This window comes from Hyposmocoma kahamanoa, unplaced genomic scaffold, assembly GCF_003589595.1.
Source record: "Hyposmocoma kahamanoa isolate Upper Pololo Valley unplaced genomic scaffold, ASM358959v1 92, whole genome shotgun sequence".
NCBI classification, from domain to species: Eukaryota; Metazoa; Arthropoda; class Insecta; order Lepidoptera; family Cosmopterigidae; genus Hyposmocoma; species Hyposmocoma kahamanoa.
In genome coordinates this window covers 15,534,553-15,554,997 of record NW_020654748.1, presented here as the reverse complement: position 1 = coordinate 15,554,997, position 20,445 = coordinate 15,534,553, and the positions used below count along the sequence as shown (strand labels likewise).

At 37.4% G+C, this 20,445-nt stretch overlaps 1 protein-coding gene across 7 annotated transcripts in view; it reads right to left on the bottom strand.

Moving 5' to 3' along the window:
* The window catches only part of LOC113236782, a 116,297-nt gene that overhangs the window by 22,215 nt on the left and 73,637 nt on the right, over positions 1-20,445 (bottom strand). For all 7 annotated transcript variants that reach the window (XM_026472951.1, XM_026472955.1, XM_026472953.1 and 4 more), the window contains 4 exons: positions 6,153-6,432; positions 5,942-6,073; positions 3,352-3,534; positions 2,417-2,617 (listed from right to left, as the gene is read on the bottom strand). In XM_026472951.1, coding sequence (XP_026328736.1) covers positions 2,417-2,617; positions 3,352-3,534; positions 5,942-6,073; positions 6,153-6,432 — 796 coding nt within the window. The remainder of the gene's footprint in view (positions 1-2,416; positions 2,618-3,351; positions 3,535-5,941; positions 6,074-6,152; positions 6,433-20,445) is intronic.

The following is a 20,445-nucleotide window of genomic DNA, read 5'->3' as shown; positions in this document are numbered from 1 at the left end:
TATGAAAACATACACGGATAATCAGATTCATGAAATTTTTGAGTACTTGATCCTACGTGGCACTATAGCAGCGCAAACGACACGTAACCTTTACGAGGTGTACAGAATGGATACAATTAACGAATGGAGTGTGAGTTTTTGGTATGTCAGAATCCGCAGTGGACATTTTAGCATGTAAATAATGACAAGCTATAATAGCAGAAGAGCAGATCCACCACACAAACCATGCCTGATTTGATGTAACTGTATCCGTAATACAGACCCATTTGCGCAAAATCGGTAACATAAAGAAAAAACTAGAAATACAGGTACCTCACGAATTGTCCCGAACAACAATGAGTAAGACACGTAGAACCAAGGTTCCTACGGTAACCTACACTGAATTAAAGAATCGACACAAATATAAATGAGTATTAGACCGTAGCATTACATGTGATGAAAAATGAATTTTTTATGACACAAACCGATCAAAAAAGAAACTTATCCGCTTAAAATTATTGGTAAGTGTTTGGTGATCCAGTCCAGGAGCAATCCACCATAGCTCCCTTATATTTGGTATAATTATGATGTTGAAGAAAATTGGACGATGATGACAAGAGTTGCGAGGAACAGCGAAGGTAAGTTAACCAATCGTCATCGTTACTTTTACGCTACAGCACCAGAGTGTATACTGCCGAACACATTTCCTTCTCTTATAGGAGTTGCAGATTAAATCTCTTTACCACCCTTCACTCACTTGACTTGTCCTCTATGGACTACCAATTTGCGCGATGTTGGTGAATTTAGATAATTATCTACGAGAAAAGCAATTAACTTCCCGCGTAGCACCCCAAAATGATTTCAAAAACATTGTGGATTCCCGGTTTCCTCTATTTTACCGCATATAATAAATGAGCTTCCAGTAAGATGATAGAAGTGTTACAAGAGAACAAGAAGATTGACAATGGGTGCATATTTTGAATTAATAAATGCTATTTTCCAAATCTATTTTTTTAAATTATTAATACAAAGATTGAACACTAAGAAAAATTTCCTTCGATCCGGCTGGATTCAAACCAACGTCTTCCAGCACACCGTGTCAAACCACGGAACGAACCAGCGGATCTTACGAATGTTTCTATGTGCTTGTTGCAGATCTTTGTTTTTGGTGTTTTTAGGTAGCGCCATCTGTGACAAATCTATATACATAAATATCATTCATTTTACTTTATACTATTTTTTTGTTTCATTTCTCCTATATATAAAGGCAAAATCATTTAACACCTTTATTAATGATGTTCAAACCTAATGATAATAGACAGAAAGCCGAAAACCTACTTAAATTTGTAAAAGTTAGTTACTTATTTACTGGTAAACTCCCTTTTAACTAATACGATGGAATAAGGAAAAGTCAGTCTAAACTGTTAATAACAATTAGCTGCAATTTGTTAAAGGAGCAAGGGCGAGTGCTTAATGATAGGCAATCAAGGCAAACGGGTAGAGTAATAGTCTTTTTTCGTGACGGAATGTGTATTAAAGACTCGTCAAGTTTGGGTGCACGCCAATCCGACGTTTTCAAATCCACTCCAGTTGCGTAATCCTACTGCTTCATTTGCATTAAAGGCAATTACGAGAATTCCAATATCCGTATATGTAGTCCATTTTTCAACCCTCCGAAAACAAATGAAATGAAACTAGATGAAAACACTGAAATATTACGACTGTGAGGGTATTTCAATATTATTAATTTTCGTACATTATCAAATACGTTTGTGGTGACATTTACATTTTTCATATCGTCGGGAACACCGATGCTAGCTCGATGCTATGACATTTTCCAAAGGTCCAGTGGGACTTGCGACTTTGATACTTCACACGCGGAATATTATTGGACGGTTGAAACGAAATAGATTTTTCGAAATTGGTTTGCTTCCAAATAGCTCAGAGTAGTACGTAATGTTAGATACGTACTCGATTTTATTCCTGTTATTTTTATATAAATAACGTCGTTTTCGAACGCCAGGTTCAAACGGAAAAAATAAACATGCCTCACTTTATTAACATCGTCGAAAATAACGAAGTTAAAAACAAGTCTACGTGCGTTAGTCGTATGTGAGCGTTATAAAAGATTGCTGTTAATGGGGGAGGATGATAAATGGTCGATAGAAAGGTCCATTAGTTACGGAGAGCATTCGAGGCGTAGTCCCCGATAGCGTTAACTTTGGTGTGACGGCGTATAATTTCTATCTGTCGTCATAAATGCTCTTACGGCTAGAAATAGCTTATTAACGACAGTGCGTAATTGCTTGTTGTTATAAGTAAAAGTAAAGTAGTATAAAACGTCTTACAGGAAGGACATATTTTTTACATTATTTAAAAATCTACGTCAAATCTATAAACAAAAAATTGATCAATCGTCTTTTTTTTTAATACCAACCTGCATGGATCGCCTGCTTGAACCCGAGTTGGATCGAGATAAATTTGGTGCCCTTCGTTTGGTAGCGCCTCTTCCAGCGAGTAAGTTGTTCAGTAATGAAGGCGATCGAGCACAAATAAACGCATGGAATGAAGATACCGTGAAGACGCCTAACTTATTCAGCGTGCTCTTTGTGCCACGTGATACGTGAGTTAGCAACGACTGCAACAAAACCCCTTAATTAAAAATTGCTATGAGTAACAAAACTACTGCACTTTCACCCAAAAAAAGTATCTTATTCGACTAAGTTCAAAGAACAGCATCTAATATAGTAATACGAATAAGATTTACGAGTTATGGGATTCTTGATGACTACATCCTGAATGTACAAAGTAATTTGTTGTACAGTGACAAGGGTCATGGTGTAACAGATTCTGCACTGACCGGCATGCCGTTCGGTTGGCGGAACTATCAATTTGACAACGGTGCCAACAAATTCCCTTTCTCTGCCAGGGCTGTGAGGCCCGACTCTCACTTTCATTTCTGTCTTATTATCGAATGGTCGTCAAGGGTCACCAGTTTGCGTTGCCTCATACTAGCGATATACATAAATACATGAAACCACAAATCCGTTCGCTGTCAATACGTTTCTTTGTCAACTGGTGAAATCCCTTGACATTTCGACTTCTTTGGGATTCTATTTGCGTTTTTGTATCACATAAAAGTATTTTTTTTACCGACACAGGTACAACACAAAGCTGTCACATAGGATCGATTAATATTGAAATTAATTAATCAAATGGATTTTATATTGGTGTCTCGTATTCCAGAGCAGTGATATATAGCAGAATAAGCAAAAATTTAGTTCTACAGTTTGCACTACGGGTGGATTTTCCGTGGTTGTTGCATTTTATTTAAAATTAAATACATACAACTAAGATTATGGTTAGACTCACCTTGGGATTAGGCAACTCGCCACTCTGTAAACTGGCCATATAGCAACGCAAGCGGAACTGTTCGCAATGCAACCGCTCGAGGTTCTCTTCCCACTGCAACATTTGAACTGCAAGTTGCGCACGCGTTTCCGGGTCAGAGACCACTGACGACTGAAGGTCAGCCATGTGCTTCAACTTGTGATCCTGTGAAATTAAAACTTATGCACTCGTGTTCTCCGACCATTAAAAGCGATTCGTAAACCTCTGGAAGATGATTGGTCGAGAAGGTGAACCGTGCTTATGCCCAGTTATGAAATAGTCAATTTTAGACTAAGTTTGAAGCAATCTCCTAAGTTAATAAAAAACGTTTGATGTAAATGTACTTGTTATATATACATATTATATATATATTAAGAGTGTTTGCGATACGTGTAAATCAGAATTCAGCACATTACTTTCTTTTATTTCAAGTCAGCAATTCGGTATTTATGACGTATTATTTATTATCACGTTGTATGGGTAGTACATCCGATTCATAGCTAAGCACGATTCGAAAAATAAACTATTTGTGAACTACGTGATCGTATTTGGCTGATGTCCAAACATTTCGCTAAACATTATTATTGCAGTATATAATACTGTTATGATGATATTATTCACTGCATTAATCAAATTACTTCAAATATGGCTCCTTTTTGTTAATTATGACTCATTAAATACCTCAATCTAATGTAGCAAGTGTCACGCGTTACATTACCGTCTACACGCTTAGAGAAATTGTTAAAAGTTAGCGCTGAAAACAGTTTTACTAGTAAAAGTATAGAGCATAGAGCGTGTAATGTAATTTTAATAGCATACGCGGTCCTGAACTTACAGCAGGGATGACGTGTGCTATGAATATTAATAAGCGCGTCTCACCTGACGATAACTATCGCGCTGATAAAATACATTGTTCCCATCCCAACTCGCTGCCTTGTGTCTGGCCCTTAATTACGTTGTCTAGTGTGAACATTTTCCGTAAGGATTTTACATTTTGAATGTAAATCCCTAAATTAGAAAGGTTCGTTTATCTCGATAACTAAATCTCCAACCCTACATAATATACATGTAGTGAAAAAGCCAATCGTCGGTTAAATTCGTAAACCTCGTAACCGCCATTGATGTGAACTTTTAAGTAGGCACAACAAAATAGAATTACCTACTACAAATAATTATATGACTATCCATGATTGTACCTTTATTCTATAACTAAAAAAGGTCTACACATTAAATTTTAAGCTTTAATTGCCCGATATTGCACTTGAAGAGTAAAAAAGGGATTTCGTCCAAATAGGGAGTAACGAGATTTTAAAATTTAGCCGACGCAATGATGTTTATTGAATCATTTTATTATTACACGTGATACATAGAATGACATGAATGATTAAATGTGATATACATATAATGTCCATTTCCTTTATTCACAGTTACAGTTAATCGCAAATACGCAGCTGCTACGAATCAGAGCGCATATTTGCATGTGGTGACCAGTGAGCATGTAGTAGTGGGAAACTGCCACAAAGGCTTTGATGCGTATTGTGGTCAGTCGGTGCGGGTCAGAAATTGGCGAGATTTACAAGAGTAACGCTTCGAACCGCACTCCCGTCTCTCACACCCCGCTGCTTCATTGTTTCCCTCCCTACCACATCGCATTCTCCTTGCATAAATTTCATTTCATTTGTTGTCTATTTGTAGCATATGTATTTAACGGATTATTATTTGTATTTTGCGATTATCTTTAAAAAAATATACATCATCATTTTAGACACTATAATAAAAGTAATATCTTTTTCATTCACTTTTTAATACCCAGCAGTTTACTCATATCCGGCACCAAACACTCTTTACAATTACTGAAAAAACACCTATCATCACGTAATAATTTATGGAGGGTCTTTCTTGAAGACAATTTCCGGTGATGGGTCATAGAACGTCTGTCCTATAATAATATATTTTCACCAAGTATCTGAATTCGTTCCTTTAACACTTGGTGTGATGGCTCGCATCTTGGAAAGAGAGAAGTAGGCTATATTTCTGTTTAATCATAACGCGTAAAGTCTGAAATTGTGTAGGCAATTTATTGCTACCACTGTGAATCACCGTTATTTTCAGCTATGTTTTTTAAATTTCATTAAACTGCATCCTCAGCCGACATCAATTTATGGCGAGGTAATAAGAAGTTTACATATTCTCGACGAGCTTGGTATGAACGAGCAATAAATTTGTCTACATAAATGAGAAATGCTTTTCGTCTCGCAACGTTGTACACTTGATGTGAGCAATGAGAACCGCCACTCTAAGGCATTCGAAATTGATCCTTACGCTAAACTATTATAGAGCCGAATGTTATTAAAGCTAGGATTGGTTTACAAAGATGGAGATTCGTGCCAGTCAAACAATGGTTTTGTTGGTTCAGGCCGATGCAATGCGCAGCTAGAGTAGAGCGGCGCATAAATCTAGGAGAGTTCACTTTATGTTTCAGCACATTTCATTTGCCTAGCATGATATTAACCTTACATCAAATTTTCTGTTAAAACCACTTTTAGAGTTTTCATTCTGCAACTGTACTTACGGATTCGATGGCTTTCTCGAGGCGATAAATTTCTTCCTGAAGTAAATGGAGTGTCCCAGTCTTGCCGCGGTGTCTAGCAAATGCTGCAGCGCAGGCACTATGTATACTATTTACCCAGTTTTCGAGCTCAACCTACGAAAAATTGAAGCTATTTTATGTTCGTTTGTGTGTCGATTACCAACATTAAGATAATAAAAAGAAAAATACGTACTTGGCATGGTGCTTGGAATAAATATGCATCGCCGAACGCAGTGCTCAGACAGAATATGTGATCACGTTTGGGGTGTTCGGGTATGGGCTGCATAATGGCTCCATCCACAATGATGAGGTGCTTAGGCGCTGCCTCCACAGAGCGCCCTTCACGCGAGTCGCATGGGTAGAATAATAGTGTGGTACCTTTGAGGCAGACCCAGTAACCTTTCCAACCTCGCTTCCGGGCCAACTCAATCTGATGTTTCTTGCGAAGCAGCCATTTCTTCACACTCAAGAACCTGGTTGAAAAGTTGCATATTGAGTTTGAGTAAGGATGTACTTTTAGTTTACTGAGGGTCTGATAGTTTCAACATGCAGCAACTTTTGAAATTAAACACTTTCCAATGTTAAGTTTTTTGGGTATACGCTAGGTGTCTTTATTGGTATGTATAATTAATTGATTTCTTGGCCGAAGTCGTCTAATTTTTACGAAGACGTCTCGAGATATGTAATTTATAAAACCACTGTTGCTTAAGAAATCCGATTTTCACTTGGCATAACCAAAAGAACGGCGACGTCATCAAAGGATGATTACAAAAGCACCTAAGTCCATTATTCAAATTCAAAAAGACGTATTAATGCGCTTTTAATAAAATAAGGAGAGCAAACCAACGGTTTTCTATCTCAGTGAACTGCAAGAATACCAAGCTTCCGTCGTGTTAGTTCCAAACATGATTGGATCGTTTGCGCAAGCATTACAAACGCAAAAACTAATAAAAAACACTATGACCAAATACACAAGTTTATTTGCAAAGAAGGACTACGTGTACTACATTATTTAACGACAATCTCAATATAAACAATATTATTAGTATTGTGAAGACATGTTAAATTAGTAAATTAACCGTCAAAAATTAACCTAGTATGTTTTGGTGATATAAGATAGTATAAGCCGTGGCGCTTTTCGAGAATCCCCGCAGTAACAGCGAACATTATTGTTGTATTAATTTTTTTAGTTACATCACTTCGCTTGCAGGGTATTTCAAAATTTTTGTCAATAAATGTGCGTAATTTCTCAATTGGTACTCCCTGCTTCCGTCCATTCAATGCCTCCATAGCCAAAATGACGACGTGGACGGGTGTATTGCGACGGCTTTTTAGGTCTTTCTTGCAAATTGGGTGAGGTGTAGTGGTTGCCTTAGTTGGTTGTAGTCCTTTCTTATAAGTTTCTATTTTCAAGGACGCTTTTGACGACGTGCGCGTAGTTTTGACCATTTTGCGTTTTTTATTTTAATTTATTATTTTTACGTTTTTTTTTCAATTTTTAGGATAATTATTCAGGGGTGGCACAATAACATATTCTTGTAGTCATATGAGTGGCGACAAGATCATTGGTAGCAATACAATTTTACACATTGACTTTACTTCTATGCAATTTATACGATTTATATAGTAGAGTATCGCTTGCAATTCATGTGGTTTGATCACATACTGACCTCAAATATAAATATAAATAAGTTCCTGTTTTCCATTACGCGTTGTACATTGTACTCAATTTGGGTTAAATTTGCCAGAAACCAACTATCATATTCAAAGTGAATGTCATATTTTGAATACAGAAAAGGTTGAGTAATATTTACATTTAACCAAAGAGGTTAATACTCAATATACTTCAACTACATTACTTCGATGGGGCCATAACATTTAAAAAAAGAAGAAGCTGTCTCGTACTCTTAAGGACTATCACACACACATCAGTGCCGTGCCCGTGACGTGACCGGAGCGTGCTAGTTTGTATGAACTGCGGGCCCGTCACACACGGACACGGACATGTGTGAACGAGGTCATATAAAATATACGCAACGATATTTTTTTGAGCCCCTGACGTAGCACGGCCCGTCCACGTCCCGGGCACGGCCCGGATATGTGTGGATAGACCATAACAGGATGGAAAAAAATAATAGAACAACGTACTATGCTGATCATGGTTAAAAGTCAATGATATTATACTTGTAAACAATAGATGCTCAATTTCCGCCTTCAAACGGCCCCACGGCACTGTTGTCCACAGGCAACAGTGACATCAGTCACAATCTTGAATTCGAGTGAGTACAACGTCACCGAGACATGACAAAAAAGTATAAAAAAAATGGTTTCTTTTTTTATAAAAATATGGTGGAAATATGTAATTGAAATTTGCAATTCTCGTTTCGGAAATGATCATAAAACTACTGAGGTTACTTTCCACAGGTAAGTTTGCTTTTGTATGTTTAGATTGTCGTAAATAAAAATAAAAATGAAATAAATTTATTTTAAACATCAATGTTGCCAGTAAATCAATTTTCATTTGCCCATAATATTGGGAGTTAACCTTTCTGAAGTTACTTTTGACTTCGTAGTCAAAAGTGATTTTAATTCAAGTTTATTCATTGTAACATTTTAACGTAAAGTGTAACTATAATACTATTAATACGTAATACTATTAAAAATGGCATTTTGTTTGTTTCCCAGTATACCTAAAGATCGAACGCGCAGGGCGGAGTGGCTAAAAATTATACGACTTTTAGGAAAAGATACTTTGAGTAACAAAACACAAGGCAATTGTACAACAAGCTAATGGTGCAACAATAAACTATAGTTAAATATTTGTGTATCAAGTAATTTGTAATACCTACCCTTTTATAAATTTGTTTTCGTTAAATAGAAACAGAAACTTTGTCGGAAGACAGTATTTTTATCACCTTTATCCAATAAATAAAAAACACTAGAAAAGCAATGAATTTGAAAGTCATCTCTTCATATTTTAAAAGAACTATGAATTTCGGGCTTGGACCCCTAAGTTCACACTATTTCATATTTCACTCGTTCATTACATTTCTGATTACTATCTATCTCCACTGTCTCTCCACCAGACAGGCCACAAGAAATTAAGGAAAATTGTTTCTGAACCGGTAACACTGGTCGGATCCCTTAACCCATATATGCCCAGAACTATTTTTGGTCTCCGATTTCTTTCATTTTTGGATATGTGAGTACCTGAAGGGTTCTTATGATGAATCCAAAAGAATATATGAGGTGGGTGGTGGGGGGATCCTTTTTTTTTAATGGGTCGATAACGACCCCTGGGTCAAATATATAGTCAAGTATTATATAGCTCATGTCATTGTCTTTGTTACCTGGATCTAATATGTTAATGCCGAATAAAATGCTATTATTGTAAATCAACTTTTTATTTACTAACAAAACTTAAGAGCGAAAGAGAGAGAAACATTTTGCATGCAAATTGACGCCACATTTAGTACACGCTGTAACTGTTTTATTTTTACAGAAAGCACATCGAAGTCTCTTCACAGCCTTTTCGATCATGTGCTCCGAATTGTGTTTCCGCACCGAATAAGGTACAGTGGTTTGTATCTTTCGTGTGGGTCCGGGTTGAAGCTTTTCATTTCCATAGTTCTGCAGCCATACGCGGGTAATGCTCCTTCGAAACTCAAGAGTGTCGATGTCACTCCGGTACTGGCGAGCTAGAAGTGTGGCATTATTTACCGCGACGTCAATAAGCCAAAAAATAATAGGTGTATACCACTTCTTGCCTCTCATTGCAATCCTATAGACGCCCACGTTGGCGTCCAGTCGATCCACACCTCCCATATATTGATTGTATTGAGAAATCAGGTATGGTTGCGGAATATCGATTCTTGATTTTAGGGCAGCTGAGTACCTTTTCGCCTTTTGTATGGGATGTACCCCATGTTCACTAGACAATAGTGTTACAACACTATTATCGTGCCACCTAACAGCGCATATCCCGTTTGTTTCATCCAATTGGTAATCGTAGTACCCTCTTTCTTCTTTTTGGCATTTTTTCATGTCCTTTAGTGGGCAGTTTTCAATTCGGTTATTCCGCACCGTCCCTGTTAAGAACACGTTTTTTTCTTTGAGCTCGCTAACCAATGGCAGTCCAGTAAAAAAATTGTCGCAGTAGACAGAGAAAACTGTGTCGGGATACTCCTCTTGTACTTTAGTTATTAGTTTCTTGATAACATAACGTCCCAGTCCTGTATCGACACGCTCTGAGCGCCCTTGGTAAGGATCAGCAATCAGACAGTAACCCAATCTCGTCGCAGCAATCCACATTTTGAACCCAAACCTTATTGGTTTCCCTCTGATATGTTGTTTACAACCATGTCTACCGTAATACGGAACCATGGATTCATCAATACTTATTTCTTTTTCAATAGGAGCATACTGTAGAAATTTAGCATTTAGCATATCAATAAGCGGGCGTACTTTTGCCATCTTGTCATTTTCAGATAGTTCTGAGTTATTGGCTACATGGAAATAACGCATTATTTCTTCGAATCGATTTCGACGCATACTGTTTGCGACAAGAATATTGTGAGTATCTTTATTACTCTCCCAGTACATGCGGCGTCGCGGCAACGGAGCATAACCGGACAAAATAAGAATACCAATAAAGCAGTACATTTCTCTGTCAGATAAAGAAAATTTTGTATTTCCTGATTGAACAGCATATATTACTGTTTGTCTGACTAAATATACAATAACGTCTCGATTGAAAAACATTTCAAAAAACGTGACTGGGTCAGTATTTTCGCATAAAATTGTTACAGACCTAGGTAGCGGTATGTTCCACTCACGATTGAGCGGGGGAAGATCTTTTTTCACCCAGGTGCGCCCACCCGCTTGGTGTTCAGTATTCGTTTCTCGCCACCTGCCACGCCCTCGTTTGCGGTTGCTACCGCGGGACCTTCCACGGGCTCTTGTACGGGCTGTTTCTCGAACCGTTCCTCGAGCCGTTCCTTGGGCCATTCCACGGGACGTTTCACAGGCCATTCTACGGGCCCTTCCACCCGCTTTTACCACCAGAGACGATGGTGCGATATCTTCTAGTTCCTCATCCTCGCTGGAAGTGGTATCCTCAGCTAAAGGACGTCTCAAAATAATACTTGCAGGTGCGAGTAGCTGTCGACGAGATAAGTGATGAAAATATACATCTTCTTCATCGCCAGAATCACCGTCAGATACCCTACCACTACCTGGCGGCTCAATAAAAATATCAACACCTCGTGTCTCATCATCGGAGTCTAAATTTTCTAGCTCGTCTATTATCTCATTCGTCGTAAGCAATTTTCGAGACCTAAAAATAAAAAACAGCAATTAAATATATATCTTCCCACAGGGTCGTTAACGACCCATAAAAGTTGTGACAACGATCTAAGTCTTAAAAAATATCTATTTTCATAAGTTTTCAATATTATAAGATAGGTAAACTATCCCATTTTGTAATAAAAACAACATAACACGTACATTTTTAAATAAAAAAAATATACTTACATTTTTCTCAGCAAGAACACACTTTTTTAGCACCACTAAACGAGTTATGTCTTGAACTTACCCCACAGATTACAAAATTGACTATTGAACTAAATTACCTATTTGTTTTGGAAGATAATACATTTATTATTCGATAGATGGCTCTAGGTGGTGCAAAAAAAGCGTTTTCGTGAACATACTCACGCGTTTTTTAAAACCTGTTTTACAGGACAAAATCGACCCAATGGGCATATATGGGTTAATGCACTATGAAACCTCATTTTTACATAATAAGTTTGACATTAGAAAAAAGAAACAAATATATTTTTCTTTGAAATTTCTATCAGGGATCGGGGCCGGGGCGGGCCCGCAGTTCATACAAACTAGCACGCCCCGTCCACGTCCCGGGCACGGCCCGGATATGCGTGGATAATCCTTTAGTGGGCGGGGTCCGCGTTACCTACCTTATCACCAAACGGGTATATGAGTGTCAACAGTGCGTCAGTCGTCGTTCAAATGTGATACTTGATTATTTTGTGGAAAAAATACAAAAATATGCCATTATATTATGTCGCCTAAGAAGCCAAAGTTTAAAAAATACTCCGGGAGTGATTTCCTTCCATCGGTAAGTAGTAAAAGTCTGTATTGTCTAATATTTTGAACAATACAATACTATAATTTCGAAACAAAACTATTTTCTTGCAATTCGGCAATAATAATATACATTGGTTGCTAGCCATCGCCGCCGTCAAAAGAACAATTCGAATGAGGCTCAATGAATTGCTTAGTAGTGTCGTATTACACTTCGTACTGGGTCCGCGTGTTGTAATCAAATTATCGATATGTAGAAACTCTGTATATAGAAAGTCGGTTTTGGAACTAAAGTTCATCTTTTTTTTATTATAGCTCTACCAATTTGTAAACATAAATTGTTTACTGGTATTTAAAAGCTAACAATTTTGATTACTTATATGTTTGGTCCCAACACTCGCAATAGTTGTTTTTTATTTTTTATTTAAGTACAAACGATGTATTAATGGAAAAAATGAAATATAGATAGAAGAGGTACAGTGTTGATAATTTTTCAATGCACGTAAGTTCGTGGAGTATCAAATGAAAACTTTATGAGATTGGAGATTTTCTTTCTATTATCTACATAATTCCTATCTCCCTACTTGCTAATTCTACGTCACCTTCGTCCTCTTGAGTTCTTAGTTTCATCACAGGCATGATTTACATTTGCAGTTTTTGTATTGATTTTTTTAGTTTCCCGCCAGATCCTTTTTAAAGGAGAAATGGGCTGAAGCAACAGGCAATAAAAGCTGGGTACCTACTAAATTTAGCACCATTTGCTATAGGCATTACATGACATCACATTAAATTATGTACATATTAATAACAACCGAAAAATTCATTAAGAAATAAATCATTTGGTTAATCAGGTAATATATGACATAAAACTCAGAGTCGCATTTACAAATTATAGACCACATTTAAATGTGAAAACATTTCTGAAGCATTGTCAGTTATTTTTCGTCAAGTTTTCAGAAAACAAACGATTCGCTTCTTCGCCTTCGGAAATAAGTATCTTCATTTTCTTGACAAGCTCGTCGATGCTATTGGTGTAGTCATGTTCAGTCAGCTCAGAAAGAGGGAATTGTTGACCAAATATATCATATTTCAGGGAGAATAAAGATTTTTATGATGACTGTGTTTTAATATTTCAACCCTTTCAGTGATCGGATTGACTTGAAATCTAGTAGGTTAAAGAAAGTACGATGACAGTATAATAAATCATTAATACTGTGATTGTAGCACGTAGCTACGTATAGGCACGCACACGCCTGCGTAGGTTATATCAATTAATATTTGCGTGTAGTAAAACCTTATGCGTATTTGGTAACAAATGTGTGTGTGTAAAAGTCAGCTACGCTAGTTCTCGAAGAAATTGCTTTAAATGCCGTTTCCATATACTCCGTGGTTAACCCTAATCATCGAGTATATAACCAACAATAGAGACGAAATAAGGGCCATATATTCCTGGTAACACATTAGCGATACAGCTCTTATAAATATCAACTCTTGTTTGCACTGAAATATAGACAGGCCAACTACTGAGCTGAGTGTACGTCTCCGTATATTCCAAAAAATATTCTGTATTTATTGTAGTAAAGATAATATCTCTAACAATGCCGTGCTGTTCTATCCGGTGGTATGGGAAAAACAGCAAAACAACTAATTACAAAACAAATGGAATCACATTTCATCGGTAATTACATACTAAATATGTAATTTTGCAATTTTCGTCCATTATAGCAAAGCTTAAGTATACTTGTCGATTTGAAGTGAAGTTGAAGTTGACGACACCCGTCAATTGTTTCGAACTCGGACTAGCCGATCGGAGCGCAGTTGTCACAGTAATGATATGGCAGAATAGTTTTCACAACAAATTAAATGACATTTCGTCTCTATTTCTGGTTATATACACGATGACCCAAATTATAGCAAGTGTAAAGCAATGCCTAGTTCAATATTCCGTTAGTTATGAAACATGTGTCGATATCAATTAAATGTCACATCCCTATCTGTAGATTATCAACTTTTTGCTTTTGTTCCAAGAAGTTTGTTTTCATAGGATTCTTAGCTTTTATGTGACTAATAATAATAAAACTTTATTAGATCCAAATAAGTTTCAGTTTATTTTACCAAAAGTTTTTTATTATTGTCTATTTTCGTTTGATAATTTATAACCAATCAAAATTATGTTATCTTAGTACTAATGTAAGATTACGTTTTCAAATGTGTGCGTGTGGCGACACCGGTTTTGATACAAATGTTGCTTGATGCCATTTCCATTCTTTTTTTCTTCCGTGGGTCCCACATTTTCTTAGACCATGGAAAGTAAAGGACTCATGTCCTTGACATATATAAATTAGACGTTGTAAATGGATTTCGACGTTGAAAACATAAATATGTTATTGTCTTTATTTAACTATTGCCTGTCGTCTTAAGCCAAAAGAGATAGCATTACATTGGTCTGTGTCAAACACGGGAATAGAAAACACATAACGTCATCTTAAATGCCAAACGTGTCCATTTCACAGTACATGAGGTACATGATACGATTGTCAAAGGGAAGTTTTATTGAATTATTTGCATGTATTGTAATAAAATAGACAAAAATATTGACAGTGAGAACAATTAAATATTAATCAAAATTCGTCCCTGCAGCATTACGGGATGTGGCATTTGAAAAAGCGAAGATCGACCGAATGTAACATTGTACAGCCACGTGTTATTTTTCTGTCTATGAATCACTCAAAAGCCCAATATCTCATGTAATTAGACATATTTAAGTAGTTTATTCATAAATCTTGCCAAATTTTGCTTTGGTTTTTTAAGATTGCCTGTTTGTTTGTATATGTTGATGATTGTTGTTAAGTTTGTGAGGTAGTGTTGTTCTTGAAAGCGTACATATTATCGATATTCTGTTATTAAAATAATTCATTACGAGGTTTTTATTATTATTATTTTTGCTTTTTCAAGTTTACCTACAAATAAAAAAAAAAAAAAGAATGGTTTGAAATCATATCGCTGTATAATAGTGCCGAATATAAACAATGAATCAAAGACCATCTTCATTTATTCGCTTCATTTTGAAGAATCAATTTTTTACATAACTTTGAATGTAACTAGATTACATGATAATGCAATTCCATCATTAGGTTTATTGGTAAATAATTTTATATTTAATTTATACTAAACAAGTCTCATTTACAAGGCATTCTCAGTTCCTGAAAACAAAATTATCCACTCGTGTCCGATTTTTTCCCACTGACAACTCTAACTACTAAAAATTCCTATTTTATAAAGCCAGCAATACAGTGACCATGTTGGTCCAACGTTGCCCGGTGAAGGCCAATACCAACGTAAGACAACCTATTTGCCTTGCCATCGTTCGGTGTCACTCGCCTAGCTAACCGAGTGAAGGCGAGCGCTAACGTGTATAGAGCTCGTTTGACATGGTTTGTCACAACTCGCAGTCCCTCGTGACTACTTGTCTCACTTCGGAGAAGCGTCGGTTTTTCTGCACAAATCAAACACGCTCGGCCAATAGTAGCCAATTGACATTGTGTAATCAAATATTTGCATGCTATTTAATATATGCGAAACATGTTTATACTAACATCTGTCTCTTATTACATCTCCTGTTATACCATGTTTTAGCAAATAAACGTATGATAATAATATTATTATTGATAATATTACTACTTTCATTTATTTCCAAAATTAAATGGAAGTATTAAAGATTCACTTAAATCACTGATATTAATTCTATACCAATGCATAAATACAAAAAAGCTTACACTATTTGGAATCTGTTTAAAAATTGATCTATGAAAATATGAATCTTGAAGTTGGATATGTATAGGACTTATATCAAAGTTTTCTCTTTTTTATATACTCTCAAATTACATTTTTTCTGTGCAAATTCCTTTTCGTAATATTAAATTCATTAATATACATTTTTCGTAAACGCAAAACAATAAATTCAAAATTTCATGTGACATTCCCGGGTATTCCCATATAACTTAAAATATTCCCAAATGGAATATTGATCTACTTTAATTAAATGTTTGCATGTCGATAATGACTTATCGATAGATTATGGTACGACCATTGACTTACAAATAAATGGACGACGGGTCTAATACAAAAACCACGAAAAAAATGTCCCAAGTCAACCTATTTAAACGTAGTGACATGTAAAGGAATATGAAAAAGCTAAAACGTTGAATTTAAATTGTAATGTCATCGCAGTACTGTCTAATTTTGCTTGCTTCGCTGTCAGTCGAACAAACGAAGACTAAAGCGTGAATGACGCTCTGTATACTTTTTTAACGCCCTATAAGTTCGGTCACTTTTTAGCGCGGATCCGACGTCCATATAATTGTAAGTCAATGGGTACGACACTAAAGAAATCAGCCATTTGTTCGTTAAATTTTTATTCCATTCTCTAAGCGCATTTTAGACAACTGTTTGTAGGACATTGCGTCTCTAGTATTATTTATGCTCACTGTTAAAAGTAGTATTTTAATCCTCTTTGGTCAGAGATCATGGAATACACATATTACGTATTTGTCTCATAATTGACATAAACATTTGCGAAAATTAGTTGATAGATAGTAAGAGATTGATTAATATTGTTCTTATTCATGAGTTAGGTAAGGAAGTTATGAAAGATGGCTTAATGAATTATTCCGTAATATAGGTATGTAAATATTACATACACTCGGGAGCAAACACACCGGGCCCTGCTGAGTTCGTTGACTTTGATTATTTCTGGTGTTACGGTTTGTAAGGAATAATCATCAGAATTAATTTATGCGCCAAATATATGCCGCGTGAGATACATATACAAACATTCAATAATGGGACACGTTAAATCATATAATAACACACAATACACGTTCAGTTAGGATTTAGATGCATCCTGCTAGTCAACGAACGAGGCTCTGGTGACCGATAAATGACGGTATAACCATTTCGTAAACTATAAAATATACCTATAAAATAGCTTAAACGATAATGGGCAGCAGCATTATCGCAGAAATAAGTCTCGAACTGCGGTCACCAACACGCCTGCCCAGCGCGGTGACTAGGGCTTTACCCCTAAATGAGCAGCACTATAACGTCAAAATGGCCCCCAGTTCTCGGTAGCCTCGCTATCCCTGGTCATCGCGGTGGCGGCCATGGTAACGGTGGGGTGGAGGGTGCTAAGAATCCCCGGGCTAAGGATGGGTGCCGCAATCAACTGAATCTGGCTACGTATTAGGACGCACGCTGCGGCTGGACGAGCATATCGCGGATGTCGAAATAGAGCTAAGTTGCATCAAATGGGCCATCGTAGGATTATCTGAAGTCCAAAGACAGGGTGAGGATACGATAACTCTCGAGTCAGGTCACTTGCTCTACTTCAGAGATTGAGACCAACTTTCTTTGGGTGGTGTCAGTTTTGTCGTCATTAAGTCACTTCTTGACAATGTTGTGGAGATCGAAAGCGTGTCGGCGAAGATGGCGTACCTTGTACTGAAAATAACCAAGATGTACTCCTTGAAGGTTGTACAAGTATATGCTCCGACGACCGCGCACTCTGACGAAGAGGTCGAAACTATGTACGAAGACATAGCCAAAGCTGTGTCTCGTAACAACACACATTTCAGCGTCATAATGGGTGACTTCAATGCGAAAGTGGGAGTACGAGGATGCGACGAATCGAGATTAGGTCCATATGGTTATGAATGTAGGAATACTAGGGAGCAAATGCTCGTCAAATTTCTCGAATGGCAGGGGCTCCTCATGATGGATTCCTTTTTCAAAAAGAAACCCCAAAAAAAGTGGATGTGGCGGAGCCCTGACGGAAGTTCGAATAATGAGATTAACTCCATCTCAACTGATAAGCAATATATATATTCAGAGATGCCTAAGTGATCAATAGGTTCAATACAGGTAGTGATCACCGAATGGTACGAGGCACTCTGAATATCTGACTCGAACGAGCTCGTTTGATGAGGTCGACTCTTCAACCAACACTACTCCAAACCCAAGTTGGAACCGAAAAATTTCAAATAGACCTGCAAAATCATTTTGCGCTGCTGGAAACCACCGATGACATCAACGACACCACCAATAACTTGATGAGGATCATCCGTGATGTAGGATATAAGCACTTTCGACAAATGAGCAATGGACGACTCTAGAAGTAATGAGGGAAAGACGTGAAGCTGTTAATGCTACCGCATCGCAGCGTCAGGTATTTGACAAAGAGGTAACGAAATGTATACGGCATGATATCCGCCTGTACAATGCGAAGACTATTCATGAAGCCATAGAAAATAACAAAGGCTCCAAAGTCTTCGCAAAATCGTCCACCTCTAGTTGTCACCTGACAAAGCTGACAACAGCTCAGGGAAATACGGTCACCTCTAAACCAGAAGTAGAAAAATTTTATACGGACTTATATGCCCAGAAACGACCCAGACTTGAGACTTACTTAACTTACTTACTTAACTATCCAAGAGCCAAATTAAGTCACCACCATTCGGATGAGCTTCCCTGCATCAACGTGAATGAGATTAGGATAGCACTCGGGCAGCTTAAAAACAACAAGGCCCCGGGAGAGGACGGAATAACGACAGAGCTCATTAAGGTTGGCGGGAATATCTTATTAAAGGAGCTAGTCAAGCTTTTCAACTCCGTTTTTAACAGTAGCACAGTACCGAAAACATGGAGCGGGAGAGTGGTAGTCCTGGTTTTCAAAAAAGGAGTCAAGACCCTTCAGAAAAACTATCGACCCGTCTCGCTCCTGAGTCATATATATAAGCTGTTCTCGAGGACTATCACGATCGTCTTGTCCGAAAGTTCGATAATTTTCAGCCGCCAGAACAGGCTGTATTTCGGCTTCAATACTACATACATACCTTGAGACAAATTATTCAGAAGACCGAAGAATATAACCCTTGTGCCTAGCGTATGTGGATTACGAAAAAGCCTTCGACACCATCGAAATCTGGACTCCTTGCATAGATGTCAGATTGACTGCCGTTACATTGAGGTGTTGAGAAGTCTTTACGCTGTAGCCACGGTGACCGTCCAAGTCCAAGGACAGAGCATAAGACCAATTCAACTGCGTTGTAGAGTGAGACAGGGAGACGTCATCTCTCCGAAACTGTTCACTAACGCGTTGGAGGATGTCTTCAAGATGCTTGAGTGGGAGGAACGGGGCATCAACATTAACGGGCAGTACATCCCACACTTTTGATTTGCAGACGATATTGTTATTATGGCGGAATCTCTGCAGGAGTTCGGCGAGATGCTGAACAGCTTAAACGATTCTTCACAGCGAGTAGGTCTCAGGATGAACCTGGACAAAACGAAGGTTATTTCCAACGCACATGTGACCCCGGGACCTGTAACCGTAGGTGGGGCTACTTTTGAGGTTGTGCACAATTACGTCTACCTTGGCCAAAATATCCAGCTTGGCAAGCACAACTTCGAGAAGGAAGCCGACAGAAGAATTCGTTTGGGCTGGGCGGCATTTGGAAAGCTTAGCCACATCTTTAGGTCGTCAATACCATAAAGCCTAAAAACTAAGGCATTTAACCAGTAATAATAATAATAATAATAATAAATATAATGTCAAAATGGAAAACAACACTTCAAGTCAATAGCACCAACAACACCGTTACAACGCGACAGATATCCATTAAAACAGGTATATACCAAGGGGATTCCTTAAGTCCCTTGTGGTTTTGTCTTGCTCTTAACCCTCTGTCTCACTTACTACAACGACGTCGGATTGGATATTGCCTTAAACATGCTGCCGAAGAAACAGTCATCTCGCACCTTATATATATGGACGATATTAAACTATATGCACAATCAGAAAAAGATATGAAGAAATTAGTAGAAACCACAGCAGAGTTCAGTAAAGATATCAACATGCAATTTGGTCTAGATAAATGTAAAACACTTCACATCATACGGGGCAAGGTACGTCCTGGTAACTATGTAATTAATAATACAGATACAATAACAGCAATGGAACCGGCTGATTTATATAAATATTTAGGATATGCACAATTGAAGGGCCTCGATCACGTAAGAATCAAAGATTCGCTTACTACAGAATATAAAAAAAGACTTAATGCCATATGTAAGACTCAACTGTCAGGTAAACATCTCATCAAGGCCATAAATACCTATGCTATCCCCATATTGACCTACTCATTTGGTGTTATAAGATGGACAAAAACAGACACAGCACAACTTGAAAGAATTACACGCACTACACTTACGAAACATAACAACTTACACCCTAAATCAGCAATAGAAAGACTTACAATCAAAAGACAAGAAGGAGGGAGAGGCCTAATAGACATCCAACACCTTTGGCGAAAACAAGTGAGTCGTTT